The 17,386-nt window shown below is 38.3% G+C and overlaps 1 protein-coding gene across 6 annotated transcripts in view; it reads left to right on the top strand.

The window, feature by feature from the left end:
- NOL4 (nucleolar protein 4) overlaps nt 1-17,386 on the top strand; it is a 202,768-nt gene that overhangs the window by 163,959 nt on the left and 21,423 nt on the right. For all 6 annotated transcript variants that reach the window (XM_057397710.1, XM_057397712.1, XM_057397709.1 and 3 more), the window contains one exon: nt 2,190-2,303. In XM_057397710.1, the coding sequence (XP_057253693.1) occupies nt 2,190-2,303 (114 nt within the window). The remainder of the gene's footprint in view (nt 1-2,189; nt 2,304-17,386) is intronic.

Genomic DNA, 17,386 nt, shown 5'->3' with positions numbered 1-17,386 from the left:
CCCATGAACAAATAAGCTGGGGGAGCTTGGGTTCATTTTACTTTCTGATCAGAACATCAAATTTTTGGCTCATATGTCACCTTCTAAAAAGTCACTGATGTATAGGTATAGTCGTAGGTCTAATTAAAGACCTGATGTGGAAGAATTAACCTGGTGTTCTTTTCAAGAATGTCACTGTGTGGCCACTGCCACAGGACCATGCTGAGACTTCCATGCAGCCAACATCATCAGTGTACCTTGGACATACATAAAACAGCAGCATGTACAGTAATACTGGACAACCAAATACGGGGTGGGATCTAGTGTGGCTAAGTGATTCAATAACGAATTCAGAGTAACATTACTATTTTAGGAAGGCAGAATAATAAAGACAACGTTTTGTCAGTGAAAACCTTTTGCACACCTACTCCCTCCTCTGGAGCTCTGAGGAAGGTATCTGTTGTACTGTAATGTCATTACTTTTGTAATGACACATCAGTGTCCCTCGTCTCTTAGACTGATTTATTTTCAAAACTGGAAACAAGTTCAATAGATTGTTCTGTCAAATCAATCCAAGTATATTTTATTGTAGTATTGCAGCCTCTGTCTTTCTTACACGCTTATGCCAGAGAGCTTGTTCTTGTATGAGTGGGGAGAAATAAGTCTATTGCACCAGTGAGGGAGACCCATAAATCTCTGTCTATTTCTAAAAGCTGATTTGGCTTCTCATCCTAGGTAGGCTGTGGTCCCATACATTAGAGAAAGTACAGTGTCAGATTAAAAACTGGCGTTCTGAAGAGCACATCCAAAGTCAGTAAATGGACTTTAATTTTTAAAGGTAAAAATGTAATACCAGTAATGGTTGGCTCCTCAGTAAGGTTGGTTAAGCTGATATAAAGAATCTGTTCTAAGGCTGTCTAAGAACTGACTGGGAAAACTGCTGCCAAACCTTGGTGACACTTCATAGTAGGTTCATACTTATGCTTTTGGGAAAAAGAAGGTAAAACTATTAAAACAAAACAAAACAAACCCCCAAACCACAACCAAACAAAAAAACCCAACTGCAAACAGCCCCCTTCCCACCCACACCCCCCCCCTCCCCTTCCCTGCCACACATAGGCAGTTCCTCAGTATAAAATTATATAGTACTTTTGAGTTCAATGAAGCTTTGGAAATTTATGAAGGTTCAGAACTGGTTCAAGAAATTGCAGTCTCTAGAGTGGGCTCTACGTATATCAGTATCTGTGTTGTTATCTCCACTTTCTTGGTAGTTCAGATATATCTTTGTATGTTAATGAAGACCAGTTTCATTGTGAGCTTCCTCTTTCAGAAAGATTGTTTTGCATGTAATTAAGAAAAAAAGGTGTAAAGTTTTATATGTGTACAGTATATCTAATTCTTAATGAAATGATAGCAAAGATCATATTGGAGTTCATAATGAACAATGGGTCTGAAAAGATTTTAGCATTCCCTTGTTTTGGGATTCATTGCACCTTTAGCCTAAAATATGTAAATACTGTGAAATTAGTAATGAGAGGTTTTGAAGCCAAAATTTAACCACATCTATCCGAACCACAAAATATCTACAGTGTTGGACGGCTGGCATTATCAAAAGAAAAACAGGGCTTTTTGTAAAGTCATTTTAATCACATCAGTCATATTGCAGCAAGGAATGCAAATATTCATATAGTACAGATTGAGACTGCTCTGAAATGTTCTGACAATCTGCTATGTTTTGAGTGATGTTTCAACCCTATCACTTGAGGTTTTTTGTTTTGGGGTTTGTGTTTTTTGGTTTTGTTTTTTTTTTTTTATGACTATAAAAAAACACTACTCATCGCTGTCACATGCTGTACAGAATAAAAAGCCTTTCAGATTTCTTAACAAGAATCAGACGGCCAGGGTGCTGCTGGAACACAGAGAATATGCCACTGTCTGTTCAAAGTACAGCTTAATGAGCCAGACTAAACACACTGGACAATAGAGCTGTGGGGGGAAAGGGCTTCTTGTGGATCTATGGATCAGCTGCAGCTTTAACATCTAACTAGTTTCATTTTTCATCTTTACAAGTTCCATTTCCTTGTTTTGTTAGTATAAACTGCATTTCTATGACTGGACTTTCCTGCTTAGGTGGTGGCATTGTGTGCTTTGAAAAAGGATATTGTGGATTATGCTAGAAATAATTTCTGTGTTTCTCTTTTCTCTCATAGTCACGACCTATTCCCTCACACCTTACTTCAGCAGTTGCAGAGAGTATCCTGGCTTCCGCCTGTGAGAGTGAAAGCAGAAATGCTGCAAAAAGGATGCGGTTGGATAGACAGCAGGTACTGTGTTGTTTGGGGGTCTGCCACATCTGTATTTATAAATGCACTGGACTCATTTACATAGGATGCCATGTAGAAGGGTGGTGCAATCCCTTATATGCTTCTTGCTAGCAAGAATGATTAAAATACAAAAGCTGCAATTCCTTCTTTAAATGAATACACAAGCATGCCTTTGTCTATATTTACATAAGCCGTATGACGGTGTCTAGTATATTTATAATGTCCAGCTGGATAAAGCTATATATTTGCTTTTTAATGGTTGATTTCGAGGGTGTAGTGTGTAATCAGCATACTAGAATTAAAAGGCACAGAACATACAGTATATATATATATAATTCACATAAATAACAGAAACAGTGCATGTGTCCATGACTCAGTGTATTTATCTGTGTGCATACTCTCTTTCAAAATGTGTATGCATTTGTAAATGTAAGGTGAAATAGTGTAAGTTTCTGAAAATACCTATTTGCCTGAAACAGAAAAGTTATTGTGATATAAAGCAAAATGCTGTCAATTAACTTATTAGTGACTTTTTAAAGCTCATATCAACATTTATTTTATTTTTTTTATATGATTATTCACCTCTTATAGAACATATTAGGATTTAGAATAGAATTGCATGTTTTCTATTTTTTTTTTTTTTTAATCAAACTGGTATCTCATTCCAGGCTTTGATTATTTAGTTGCTGCACAGATACAGTTGAATGCCTAACATTCTTGTCACAAAGACTATTAAGCTTTATTTCTCTTCATGATTATCACAAAGTCAAATCTTAGTAATATCTTAGTTGCTCCAAAATACGGTTTCTCTCATGGTAGGTGACCTTTTTGGTTTTTTTTATGGAAAAGAACATTTTTTTAAAAGAACTTTTTCATTTTATACATAGCTCATTGAGTTCTTTCAGGTTGTGCTCTAACTGAATAAGGGGCTCGCACTGCTGTCCATGGAACATTGATAGTTTAGGATGTAAGAATGGATATTGCTATTTCTTTTTGTTGTTATATTTTTTGTTAGTATTTTCATTTTTCCTGTATGTTTGCCTTAAGATTTACAAATCACATGGGATGTCAAAGCACCATAATGTTAATTATGGCTTAGTTTAGAAGTAGTACTCATTCAGATTCTGCAGGTTTGCTATTCTCTTATTCTCTGACTTTTCAGTGAAAATAAAAACAAACCTAACAAACAAACCAAGCTGCAAAGTCGATGTGCTTTCCCCAAGGAGAACTAGAAAACATTTGTGCAAACATCAGTTACTTTCATTGCACAGAACTGTGGGTCAATTCCTTGGTCCAGCCAGGGTGAGGCAGAGTTTTCAAGTGGTTTAAATGAAAATCCCATAATACCCTCCAGGGAGCCAGACAGTTGTTGAAACAAAGACCATATTAAAACTGTAGACAGAATGCAAAAAAGCATATTAATAGGATTTTTTTTTTTCCTTCTAATTGTGGTATTACTATCACAGAAGGGTTTTTTAACTAGATGATCTTAAGGTCCTTTTCAACCCTAACTATTCTGATTCTCTGATCATTGAATGGCAAGGTATTTCTTTACTTTTCATTACAGAGTTAAAAAATCTTGGGCAGAATGCCTCCCAACTGTTCACCTTAATTGCAATTATAATGTTAAAGTAGCAAAGCTGCTCCAAAGGACAGGTGTTGGGTTCTTCTTCCTTCATCTCTGCCTTCTTTTTGACAGTGAGTTCTGGGAACACTGTGGAGACAGTTGCAAATAGCACCAGCCATTTGACTCAGCAAGCATTAAATTAACTGGGTTTATGTAGCTTTGGTGCTTACGAAACTATTTGTGAATTCAGGATAGATTTGCTAAATAGTTTTGCCTGGCAAAAAAAAAAATGGGAAAGTGTCTTAGGTAGCTTCATAAAACTTATAATGAGAAATTTACCCTGCAGGGTAGAATAGCTAAGACATTAAAGTAATAAACCTTGGTTCTAGCCCCAGTTCCAGTGAAATGTAATTATTTATTCTGAGTATGTGACTTTAACAAAGTAAACTGAGAGCAAAACATTCCAGAATATTTCTGAGTGGAATATTTAACACATACTGCTCTGCTTGGTTCTTATGCTGAGATGGAAAGTGGACCTGTATCTTCACATCCAGGGAGAGTGCCTATTAGGAAAAAGGGTTCCATCCTTCTCCTCTGCCTATTTTTTATCTTTTACTTATTTTCAAATTTCCTTCACTTTTCTTACATATATCCAAAATAAAATATTTTCATTCAATTTCTTTTTTTCCTAAACAGAATAAAGTTGAAAAATTCAGTTCAGCCTGTTGTTTTTACTGTTCCATAGCTCTGAAAAAAAACAACCCAATGCCTTGTTTTCTTGTTAACGTATCTCTACTTCTCTTTCTTAAATGTGAATTTCCAAAATTGGGCGTTACACCAATGGGTGGACTCAGGCTTTGAGGACCCTTCAAATTTCAGTGAAAATCTGGGAGGAGGAAAGGGGAAATAAGATTTGGATAACGAAAATAACCATTTCATAAATTATATCAAGAGGTCTAATGGAGGATAAGCTTTAGACAGTCCTGGAAAGTAGATTTTTAAGAGGATCTGGTAAGAGCACTCATTCACCACTTCCCCTCAGAGCTGAATGGAACTGTTGTATTTAAGCTGCTTTATTCTTTCACATAGCAGAGTGAAGGTCTGCCTTATTCTCCAGAGGATTGATCTGCCTTAAAATGAGATGTAATTTACATCCCCACTACAAACTTTTTCAGAATATTACCCATAAAATGTGAATGCATAAAGATCACAATGAGCGTTATGCCCAGTGCTGAAGCTAAGATGAAACTTCAGCAGTTTCCTCAATGCTTTTTCTTGTCTTGTTTATGCTCTTTTCTCAATTTCTCTTCTACCTGGCACAACACTGTTCCTGAGCAGGAATTTCTAAGTATGTTGCATGTACGTCTGTACTTCGGTAAAAGAATATGAATTACTACAGCAAACATGTTTCTACCTACAGTGTTAATTTTTCCAGTGGTTTGATGAAAAATCATCTCAAGTATTGCTCAGCAAAAAGAACCGGTTTAAAAGTCAAACCTATGGAAAATTCTAAAAGCTTGTTTTTTTCTTTTGAACAGATAGAGTATTGGCCATAGAAATATAGAATCATAGAACAGTTTGGGTTGGAAGGGACCTTCAAAGGTCATCTAATCCAACCCATTCATAAGTATTAGCTATTAGCTGTTTTTTTTTACAAATAACAAGTTTGAAGGGTTGGCTTTATATACCTCTAATCCTGTGCACAGATTGGTATCTCTTCAGAAGAAAACTCTCCAAAGTGTGTCTGTGTCTGTGCACGCACAAATACTGCATTTTATGAATGACTTTCTGGAATTCTTTCTGATAGCTGCAGTGCTTAATATAGCACTGATTTAGGGATATTGTAAAGTCTGATAAAGTCTGAAATATTCTTCTACCTATATGCTTTAAATTCCACTCACGTGATTTTTGTATTTCCTAACTCAAGGCTGAAAAAATCCTATTTAAAAAATAAGTTGATGAAAACTGGTCTCTCTGGCATCAATTACTTATTTTCAATTTTTTTTTTCATGGCAATACTTTATTTCATAATGGGAAAATCAATGTGAACTTGTCTGTCAGGAAGCTAGTAACTTCCCATAGGTTTTGAACCTGTAACAATAAAAGCTTTGTCAGTTTCTGAGACTTTTCTGTAAGGAATATAAATGTGTTTACTAGGTCATGGTAGCTTGGACTATAATGCTTTGGCTGTCTGACTGTGTTAGATGTTATTCGAGTGCTCTCTTTAGCTTCAGTGCATTTTCATTATCTTGAGATCAAACTTGGTTGGTTGGCCAGAAGCTTAAGTGCCAAGAAGTTATATATTTGATAGATATTACCCAGCTGAAGAGTACTGTCACTTCCAATTTTTAATTCTGCCATGTAGTAAAAATAATTTATTCCCTTGCACAAATTTTAGATTTACATATATTGACGTTGTATACGTTCACTGATGCTACTGCCAAATGGTGAAATGCTTATGACACTAGGCTGGATTTGATTGATCTTTTCCAGTCCAGATGAGGCAGTGGGTACAGAGGCAGTGCAGAACTTTTGTGTTTGCTCCAAGCCATCTCTGATGAATCTGGATACTGAAAAAGGCAACCCCAGTCTTGAATTTTGAGTTGTTTTTTTTCATCACAGTTGATAAGAAATGTAAAAACTGTAATTGGATTGACTTTTTATGACTTGGTTCAGTCAGAGAGAGAAGAGGCATTACCTGAATCCTTAAGATTTCATGTGCTTCTGAGTGGTATCTTGGGATGATTTCCTAGGATAATCCTTCAAGATCCTTATTACATCTCTAGCAGTGTGAAACGGTTGCACAGGAGGGTCTGGAGTACTGTCAACAAAGGTGTCATGAAACAAATTAAGTAGAGCTAAAATACAGCCCTTTTTACATGCAATTGTTACATACGGTGAACAAGATTAAGGTTCTCCTCCCCCAGCAATTTTACTTTAAAGCCTTTTTCACCATCTTGGCAAGCCTGTGACCAACGGCCTATGCTGACTTACTTTAATTCTTCACATGAGATCATATTTGGAGATGGTTGCAAGACAACTTTGCAGTTGCAAGAATATTACTTAGTCTTTCTCTCTGCTTCAGTTATTTCTCTCTCTACTAGGCACCTCAGAAAAGTTCCCTCAATATAAACATTAAATGTCTCTTAATCATAAAGTTAAAAGATATGATTAGGATAAATAAGATTAGGATAAATGTTCTGGTTATATTTCGGAGTCTTGTGGAAGCTATTAGTTTCTTTAATTATGAAATCTAAACTCAATTTTAAAAACCTTTAATTATTTGAGCTTTTCAAGTTGATAAAAGCAAGTCTATGCACTGTGCAGACTATCAGGCACTCTGATGCTATGAAGCAGTTCTTTATGATGAACACTAGCTGCATTTTTTAAGAAACATCTCATCAAGATGACAGCTATATTTTTTTTCCATGCTGTGATTTGTAAGCAGGCAAATTAAATATCAATAATCATCACGGTGGAGTGAAGGAAAATATCTAACACCCAAGGAAGAGAAAGGTTAATGGTCCCAGATTTACACTGAAACGTACAGGAACAGAAATTCGCAAATAAGCACTTTAAACACGTTCTTCACCCCCATTCTAATTTGGGGGATAAAAGGAAGTCTAAAGTTTGCAGTGCATTAGTGGCATATGAATAGAGTGTTAAAAATATTGTAAGATTTAGTAATTTTAATAATATTGGTTTTAGCTGTTAGAGGAGTAGGAGTAGGTGGCTATTAGGTTTCTGACAAAGCAATTATGGCCTAGATACACATCCTGGGAGCTGACCTGACATTTGCCTCTGGATAGTTGTCATAGCAGCAACCTGAATAGAGCAGCTTGATGCAAGTGCAGATTGCAGATTGGATACAGGTTCTGTTCTAACGAAGTGTATCTGAATATTAATAAAAGTGCACATGTACTGCCACTTGGACGTCACCACTACTGTGTTTCCTTCCTTTTGTATCTAATTCCTAAATGTTCATTTTTAAAGAAATTAAGTTTTGTAAGCAACTGTTAATGATCTGTCTCCATACAATTCCTGGTGCCATTTCTCTGCATGTAACAAGGGATTGACCTAAAGAAGGACTCTCAAGCACAGTTTTATTAACAAAAAAAATAATGTCTGGCTGTTGCAGACCAGGAGCAGTTTGTGTCTTGATTAAGAAAGAAGGAAATTACTAGTGGACAAATTGCAGGTAGTTGTAAAAGTGTTTTGGAAGAAATTAAAAATCTGAATTTCAGTGAGGGTGTAGATCTCCATTGCAAGATCACTGTATCTGACTTTCAGCAGTGAGGGGGAAGAGACCTTTAAACTGTCATATTTTGAGGACAGAGAATTTGTCTTTCAGTTGTGCTGCAAACGCACAGCTTTTAGATCCTGACACTGAGCAGTTATTTCCTGTATTACCCTTCAGGTAGCAGGAAAGAAGGCTATATATTTGTGTCCCCCTGTGTAAGTTGTTCTCTTCCCTAATCAACACATGCTGCAGCTCGCAGGAGCTCTTTTTTTTTTTATATAGGTGGTTGGTTTGTTTGTTTGTTTAATCAAGGGCAGATTTGGACAATACTGGTTGCAGAAAAGGGAGTTATGCAAAAATATCTCCCAGTGAGTGCTGGAGATATACCCTGCTGAGGTAGTCCTTCTGTGGCAGAAAGCTGCCAATTCAGAGGGAGCATGAAGAATCGGTTTTGTTTTAGGGAGATGGAGACCTTGCCACAGCTATTCAGCATGCAGGAAGAGCACATCAACTGCAGGTCGTTGTTAGAGGTGAAGGAGAAAGCATCAGGAGTTCCCTTCCTCTTGGATTTCACAGAGTCTAATTTGCTTTAGAGGATGGGAAAGAAAAGGCACTTCTTCCATGCTGACCATAAGTGGCAGCAGTGCAGAGGGATGGGGCCGTGTCCTCTCTCTGCTGTATATTTACTGAAGACCTGAGAAATTCCAGCTCAAAGTGATGTTCACTTCAGAATGGGAGGCTTGCAGAGTCTGAGATAATAGAAAAAAGCCAGTGGAAGCAGATAGTTCACTTAAATTAAGCAAACAAATAGAAACTGGAATCCCCAAATTCACAAGAGGCAAAAGTCACTTTAACTTGCAAAAAGCTCAATGCCTCTTATACTTCAGAAGCTTTATTAATAATAGCTTTTTGTATTCAGACATGTCTTTGTGATTTGGTGTTTAATAGGGATCAGAGTGATTTCTGTACTTCAGTATTTTATTCTTTTTTATCAGTGTTCGAAAAGATCACTAAGACTATACCGTCCTTCGATACCCACATGCTAGTTTGCATTTTAGACCTTGTTCACTTCCATCATTTCCCTACCTAATGATTATTTTACTTCTGAGTTGGTCTTTGGTTTGCTTTTGTGGTTCCAAATGATATGCTTTAACCACCGAGGCACAAAATGTTATGCAGGCATCGTTTAGCTGCATGTGGATTATTGCCAAGAGATCAAATTATGTACTAGTATTGGGAAACTTAGCTTCCTACCCAGAATTCACTGGCCATATTGTCAAGGGGAAGAAAATAAGTGGTATGCATTGTAATTTTAAATCCTGCTGCCTTTCAAGTCGGTGGCAAAATTCCTGATTTCAGCAGTGCTGGATAGGGTTCTGTCATTAACAGATGCAGCTGGAAGGGACTGCTGAGTATCACAGGGCAAACCCCCTCCCTTCATGCTTGAGCCCAACCTACATAAAATTTGCCACATGTATTGGAAAGGAATAATATGCAAGGCATTCAATTGCAAATAATTTCATGCCTTGGATTTACAGTGAGGCCTTAAGGTGAGCAGCTGATTTTTCACCTCAACACAGAGACCATTAAATTAGAAAATGCTTTGTTTTTCCAGCCTCTTTGTGCTGAGCATATATGGTTGATTTTCAAGCTGCTGACTTTGGAGAACACTTTCAACACCCCAAGCTGCAATAAGATCTTGAATGTGAAGTAAAATTGACGCCAGTGTAAGTTTTCTGTTCTGGAGTTTGATAAAGCTGAAAGCTCAGAAGTTGAGGGTTGGGATGTTCCTAGGACAGGAACTTTTAAACAACCTTATCCCCATTCCTACCATATGCAGAATGAAAATTAACAGGGACTGAAATAGCCTTCTTCTCTCTGTCTTTAATACCCAGCTCCTGGCAAGGAGGCTGAAGAGGAAAGGCTGGTGGAAATGTAGGTATAAAAGTTCTCTCCTCAAGCCCAAACATGGAGGTATTGGAGTCAGGGCTTTTGTTCTTCCTGCTCATGTGTTGAAAGCCAGGAATAGAGAGCTTTTTATTTATCCCTACCTTTCATATGACAAGAAGATATTAAATGTGAAGCATTTTCTTGTCTGTCAGATGTTTCTAGCATAGAGACAGGTATGCTAAAAGCATGATTTTGTCTTTCATTTCCTCTGTTTAGCTAACAACTTCATTGCACACATCCTGCTGCCTACAGCACAGGCGGGGAATAATATTTCTGGTGAGTAAATCTTTGTTATCACGCAGAGTTTGGGCCAGTTTAATGAAATTGATGTAAACCCAGTGTGCGTGTACAAATGATTTATTTTCAAGAGTGGCCTGTTTTGGTTAATGAATTGATAGATTTAGAAGACTTTAAACAGTAATAAATTGCTCCTAAATTCAAAGTATCGATTGCACAATGGGTTCAGATATATCCCTCAGTTAGAACAGTGCAATTCTTCATGCAGAAAAATATATGTAGAAATGTACACACAGACTGCTTATGTTTAGTAGCAGGAACATGTTTGTGATTCAACAACTGGCTTGATGTCCCTAAACTAAATTTAGAAACATATTTTTCTAAGAAAAAAATAAAAGCTATAACAAGCTGTGGGAGTGCATTGCCTGGGAGCAGCACCAGCTGCTAAAGAGGCTAGGCACAGGGCAAAGCAGCCAAGCAGGCTATGGCCAGCAGCCCAGGCATCATGCCAGAAGAATCCTCCCCTGAAATGAGAGTATTTGGGGAACAGATTTGTACTGCAATGCACAGATTTCATGCTTATTACTCATGGTATTTCATATTAAGCTTCAGTTTTACTGTCTCCATTAATGAAGCAAATCAGAAAGTGCATCCTCCAAAGGCCAGTCAAAGTTCATTTCTTTGTTTCCTCCAACAACTAATGCTGCTCTGTTTTGATGATTGTGGAATCAAAAAGGCCATATCCCAGAAGCATCACTTCTTATCTACTGCATCTTTTAAAATACATAACCACCATAGTACTGAAGTTAAAGCAATGTGCACCAAGTTTTGTCCAAAGTTTACTGCAAGTCGTCTTCAGCAGCAAAACATTTTCTTTCTGCTAAGTGCTTTGATACAGAGTGAGGAGGCCAGTTGATTTTTTTAGAAAATACCTTTTATTTTTAAAAGAGGTTTTTTGTTGGTTTTGGTTTTGTTTTTTTTTTAACTAAAAATGTCAAGTTCTACCTGAGGCAGTTTCAAAACCAAACAACCTGCATTGAATTCACAGAAAGAATGTTTGTTTTCACAAGCATGCAGTTCAAGTTTTAATGCAGGTTTGAAATAAAATCATTAGCAATCAAATGTATCCAACACAGGGTAAAATATCTTTAAAACATTAAACCTACTCTTGAAAACAAGACACAGTCATTAAGTGCATGCAAAAAAGTAATTTCTCAGTCTCTAACAGACAAGAAAACTGGTTTTTAGAAAACAGCTATCTATAACTCCCACTAGAATTTACCTGTGGAGGAGATACCATACTGTAAATATGGCAATATGCTACAACCTCCAGTGAGCTTTTCTTTTTTTTCCTTTCCAAAGCAGAACACACAAACATTTTCAGTTTGTTGAAACTGAAGAAGCTAATTCAGCATTGACCTCAAATGTTTTGTGTCTAGGCTGTTATCTTCTGTTTCTAAATGAAGAAGAATTTCATTTAGAATCTAATAGAAAGTGCTTTGGTCCATCCCCTCTACCACACACTCCAATATATGTAATATTAAAAGAATGTGGGACAGAAGAGAAATAGGAAAAAGCACTCCAATAGTCCAAAACATAGTTCTGCAATAAAGCCTTTTTCAGTAGTTACATCTGCATACCCCAGAGCTAGCAGGTGTATGGAAAGCTGTTTTGTATCACAAAAATATGCTGTCAGGGGTGGGAGTGAGATCAGTTGTAATGCAGTAGACTGAGAGACCTATAGTGGGAGGTTTAATTATGTTGACCATGATGATATTGTAGTAATAAATCTGCAAAGCTGGCACAAGCATTGCTCCAGTACTCCCACACACTTTCCCCTGAATGCTCCCTAAACATTTGATTCACGAGTTTAAACATTTTCTCTGTTGGTGCTCTGGTGCCACAGTCCTTTTGCACTGAAGGGAGAAATGGCTAATCTATCCCAGCTGAAACTGTTGCCCATCACAGTCACTAAAAATGCCATGTTGGCAAGGGGGGAGAGAGACATGTCTTCCTATAGGAGTGCCTCACTGAAATAATTTGTTGAGGACAGTGCGCGTAAGTATGAAAAATGCAGAGAAGAATGCTCGATTGTGATCATAAAAGTGGAGCTGCCTGAGGCATAGCAAGCCTTGTTCTGAATGTGAGAAATACACCACAAAGGAGAAATCTCTCTCATTTTGCATCCTTCTTGTTCAGCAGTAAGTACTGCTACGCTTTTGTCATCATGCATCAGTTTTCAGTAATATATTGATTCGTACAACACCATTACCTGCAGGCAAGACTGCTTTTGGAATAGGAAAAGATGGGATTGTTTACTTGTTGTTTATGTTGTTTCTGTTTGGAAGAAAGGTCAGATATTCAGACTCCTCCATTTTTACTGCGTGTCAATGAAGAAGTGGCAAAATGATAAGTAGCCATAAGGTGCTGGCCTCTGCAAAGAAATTGGCTTTGAAAGGACTTGAGGGGAAATGCAGCAACATAAGAATAAACATGACATAACCTATGCTTCATTTCCACTGAACTTTTACCTTTATTTTCTTCAGTTTTTCAGCTAATCTGATTTCAGTAGGGTCACCCTAGGCCCTGGAATTCATTATGCAGCTCTTCACTTTGGGGTCAGGCATGTACCAAATGAAGTCTCCCATGGCCTGTGCCTCGAGCTATATTGGGCTGAGAGATCTATGGAGGTGGCATAGGGAAGGAAAGGATTCTTTCATATAGTCTCTGGTCCTGTCCTCTGTGGCATGCTGAAGGAATTGGTGATGCCAGATGGAAAACTGGCTTTTCTCTGAAGGAAAATGTAGGCTGAGAATGGGTGGGGAGGTACAAATAAAGGAGGTGGGCATTCTCAAGTAGTTTCTTTTAGGTGGGCATTTCAGTAGTCATACTGAAACAAGGCCTAAGTCAGTAACTTATTATAAGGCCCAAGGCAAGGGTGATGCTGTGCTGTTCTTTAGGTCAGAGTGAAAAACTGCCTTTGTTTTCTGCCTCTCCCGAGAGGAAGAAATTCTGTATAAGGTTTCTGCCCTAACAAATCTTTCTGCTGTTACACTGTGGAGAAGCAAAAGTTCTCCTCTGGTGTTCTTCTGCAAAGCAGAAAATGGTGGCTCCAAAGACTCTTCTACTGTTTGCATGGCACCCTTGCCCCTTTGTCTGAATTTGTACCGCTTTCTCCATGGGAAATGTCGCATGCATTTTGTGAAATACGCCATGAACACAGGAATTTTGCCAAAGCTCAAAGGCATTGGCACAATTCATGTATTCAAGCCAGGTCCAGTTCTGCCCGTAGCTGTTTGTAATCCATTCTTGACATCGTTGGACACATTCTTGAAAACAGCACTGAAGAAGTCATTGCTGTACATACCCTGCAGTGCACTATGCAGGCCTGCACTATGCACCTGTCTTGTATGTTGAGACAACTTGCAATTAATAGTGGTCAAGCTATTAGCTAACTAAATTTTTTCATACATTAAGATTCTCTAAAAAAATAAAGAGCATGGTTATGTCCAATATAACTTATTAAATAGCTTATGAAGGGTTATAACTTTAACCCAAGACATGAACAGCAGGAGCTATAAAGTTTGCTTGCAGGGCTCTTTCTGTCATTAGACCACCTCAAATGCAATTGCTACCTTGAGTTGCACTTTTCAACCTTCCTTTGTCCCTGATGGAAAAAAGCACACCAGAGAAAGCACATTCAAAAAATCAACTAAAACTTCACTAAAGGACACTAAGTTTATCTCAAGCACCACAGAAAAAAGATAAATGCTGTCCTTTTCTATTTGGATAGAGTAAGACACGTTCCTTTAGAAGAATCCGATTTCTCTTTCCCCAGTGACTTTGCATCACAGTTGTCTAAACTATAGGAGTAGCACATCCATGTGTCTGTGCTCAGCCAGCAGCACTGGTGACCTCTGAAAGCTCATGTTGCTCTTCTGCTATCACAGTGGATAATCAACTGGTTAAAGCTGACAGGCTGTGAAAAATGATCCCTCTGCTTTGCTGTTGCTCCAACAGAAGTGATTCTCTGACAACTCCTTGCAACAGCCGTGAGTACCTCTTCCAAAAAAGCTTTCTGTTCTGCAGGTGAGGTGGCAGTGGTGAAAATCTCCAACACTGGAATGTGAAAACACTAACCTTTTACTTAAGTTTAGAGTACCCATTCCAATCTATAAATAACATGTCATTCTATCAGAAATGCAGAAGGCTGAGGTTCATTTTTCTCTGTACTACACAATAGCACATTTTTGTTTTGATCTTCTTTTTCTCTGTCAGTCTTATGCTTTTATTTCTTGTTGAACACTGGCTTGTGTCAGTTTTGATGCCTGGTGACAGCAACTGATGCTGGCAGCTCAATTCAGTTTTAGTAACCTGAAAGGAAACGGAACTTGCTGCCCTCCTAAGCTGAAGCATGATGCTTTCTTTTCTTGGCTCTCTGCCCTGTGCCAGGGGGACAGTTTAAAGGTCCTTGAACTTTTGGCAGCTAACTTAATATTTTGATAGACACTCTTCGAATTCCTACATCACCATTGGCATTACAGGGAGCTTAGATGCCGAACTGGACACTGTATCAGTACTATATCAGTATTTCCTCACCATCTAAACCAATCATTGTCTAAAACATGAAAACCAATTTGATACTGAAGTTCATATCAAAATCATCATTAATACCTAGACTTCTGGCAGTAACATGTTCAATACAGTTGCATCTGCATGGTTGGAGCACTTTTTCATATAATGTTACATCTGCGCCAGAAAATTATACACTGAGACTGATGTGGTCTCCATGCAGTGATAAGACAATAGACGGAAGCAAGGAGAGTGGGACACAGGGTATGCACTACTGGGTCACAGGCAAGGGAAGTCAGCGATCTCTCACAGGCAAGGAAAATCAGCAATTTCTCAGTGTTTAAGAAGACAACACCTTCCAGACCCTGCAATGGGAGCCAAGAATCCCATGGCTCATCTTCCTTTTAAAGTCCTGCTCTGTGGAGATGATGATGGTCACTTCCAGCAGCTGCTTCTCTGTGGAGAGCCAGAAAACTCTAAGCTGATACTCATGTTTCTCCATGTAATGATGTAATGATAAACTCACAGCTAAAGCATGAATGTTCAGCTTAGCTGGAATACCCAGCTCCAGCTGAGCTACAAATTGAGTATTATGTCACAGGTACAGGCCTTCTCATTTTTTTTTGCATACTTGATTTAAGTAGAAAAAGTGAAGAAAATAATGCAGAGAGAATGATACAGAAAAAGGTGTTCTAGGTATGATAATGAGGGTGGAAAGTTGAAAGCTGTGCAGTCCCCCAGCTGTTCCTTTCAAGAGCAGAAATAGGGTGCATGCCTGAGGACGGCAGTTACGGCCCTCTTGATTTCACTGCTAAGTTCACCCCTAAATTATCAAAACACTTCCAAATCTAAAGAATATCTGACATCAGTTCTGTGCTATTATTTGAACTTGACTTCATCTTTTATTTTAGCCAGCTTGTACAAATTTACTCTTAGCACCTCTGGGAAAAACCTTAGGGATCTTTTCTGCTGTTTGCACGTAGACCTCATCCATAATTCTAGAGCCTAATCCTCTGACGAAGACCTGAAATGCTGTTTATGAAGGACAACCTAACTTGAAGGGGAAGAAGTCTGTCTAGAGGTGCAATTAGTTTTTAAATCTCTCTGGCCTGATGATTTTGGACCACAGGTTATGGCACTGTCAACGGATGCATTATTTTAAAGAATGTTGTGACTAGCTTGAGAGACATGGAGAAATACCCCAGTATAGATATACATAAATACAGATTTATAAATACCTGTCTTGGAAAGTTATCAGAGAATAACTTTCCTTCTCAGATAAAATATATCTGCGGTATGTTTTAAAGGCTTTTCTAAACAGGCTATAAAGAGTCTAGCAATTCAATTTTCATGTTTCAGCTATGGGCACAGAAGTTCTTTTGGTCTAGGAAAAAGTTTTACCTTTTTCTACAAACCTTACCTTAGATCACATGCTTAGATCACAGCTGTAAGAGCACCACATATTAAAAGATGTTGTCCTTTTAAAGGACTATAAATATTCAGTTCTTTAAATATGAAGGCCAGCCAATGCAAAGGACTACTGTGAACCTTCATTTGGATTTTAAAGTCAGTGAATTACGTAGGTCTATTTAATTTCCTTCAGCCTCCCCCCCCCCCCCCCCCCCCCCCCAGTCTTGAAGAGGGTTTTATTTAGTGAGTAGTAATCCCAACAGAAACCTTAGCAACTGGACAGGGGAGAAAGAATGTGCAACGGAAATCAAAACTGAAGTGAAAACTCACAGTTGGGGCTGTTCAGCCTGGAGAAGAGAAGGCTGCGTGGAGACCTCATAGCAGCCTTCCAGTATCTGAAGGGGGCCTATAGGGATGCTGTGAGAGGGACTCTTCATTAAGGACTGTGGTGATAGGACAAGGGGTAACGGGTTAAAACTTAAACAGGGGAAGTTTAGATTGGATATAAGGAAGAAGTTCTTTACTGTGAGGGTGGTGAGGCACTGGAATGGGTTGCCCAGGGAGGTTGTGAATGCTTCATCCCTGGCAGTGTTCACCCTGCTTCACCCTGGCAGGTTGGACGAAGCCTTGGGTGGCATGGTTTAGTGTGGGGTGTCCCTGTCCATGGCAGGGGGATTGGAACTAGATGATCTTAAGGTCCTTTCCAACCCTAACTATTCTATGATTCAACGATCCATCGTTTGTAGAAATTCCATTTTCACCACTGCTAAGCACTCTGAGCCAACAGCCTCACTGCAATGTTAAGGGAAAATTTTGCCTACTGTGATGTGCTAAAATAATATTTAGCTGTCTAGGCTTCCAGGATATTGGTCATAAAATTAAAAGCTGGGTCAAACACTAGAGAATAAATTTAATGTGATTAAAGCGAATAAAAGATCCAGTGTTCTGTCAGAGCAATGTATGTCATCCAAGCAGTTGGTAGTATCATCATTCATTAATATTACCTGGTACTTCCCGTTATAATAGTAGGTATGCAATTTGGTGACCTTCAGCCTCTAGGGATTACAGTTACTGTTCTCTATGCCTTCCATCTGCTCAACTCTTTCA

This window comes from Pezoporus wallicus, unplaced genomic scaffold (assembly GCF_028554395.1).
Source record: "Pezoporus wallicus isolate ANWC-B61680 ecotype Strahan unplaced genomic scaffold, APGP_CSIRO_Pwel_v1 contig_227, whole genome shotgun sequence".
Lineage (NCBI taxonomy): Eukaryota > Metazoa > Chordata > Aves > Psittaciformes > Psittacidae > Pezoporus > Pezoporus wallicus.
Note: the sequence above shows the minus strand (reverse complement) of the source record. Positions and strands in the feature narration are given on the sequence as shown.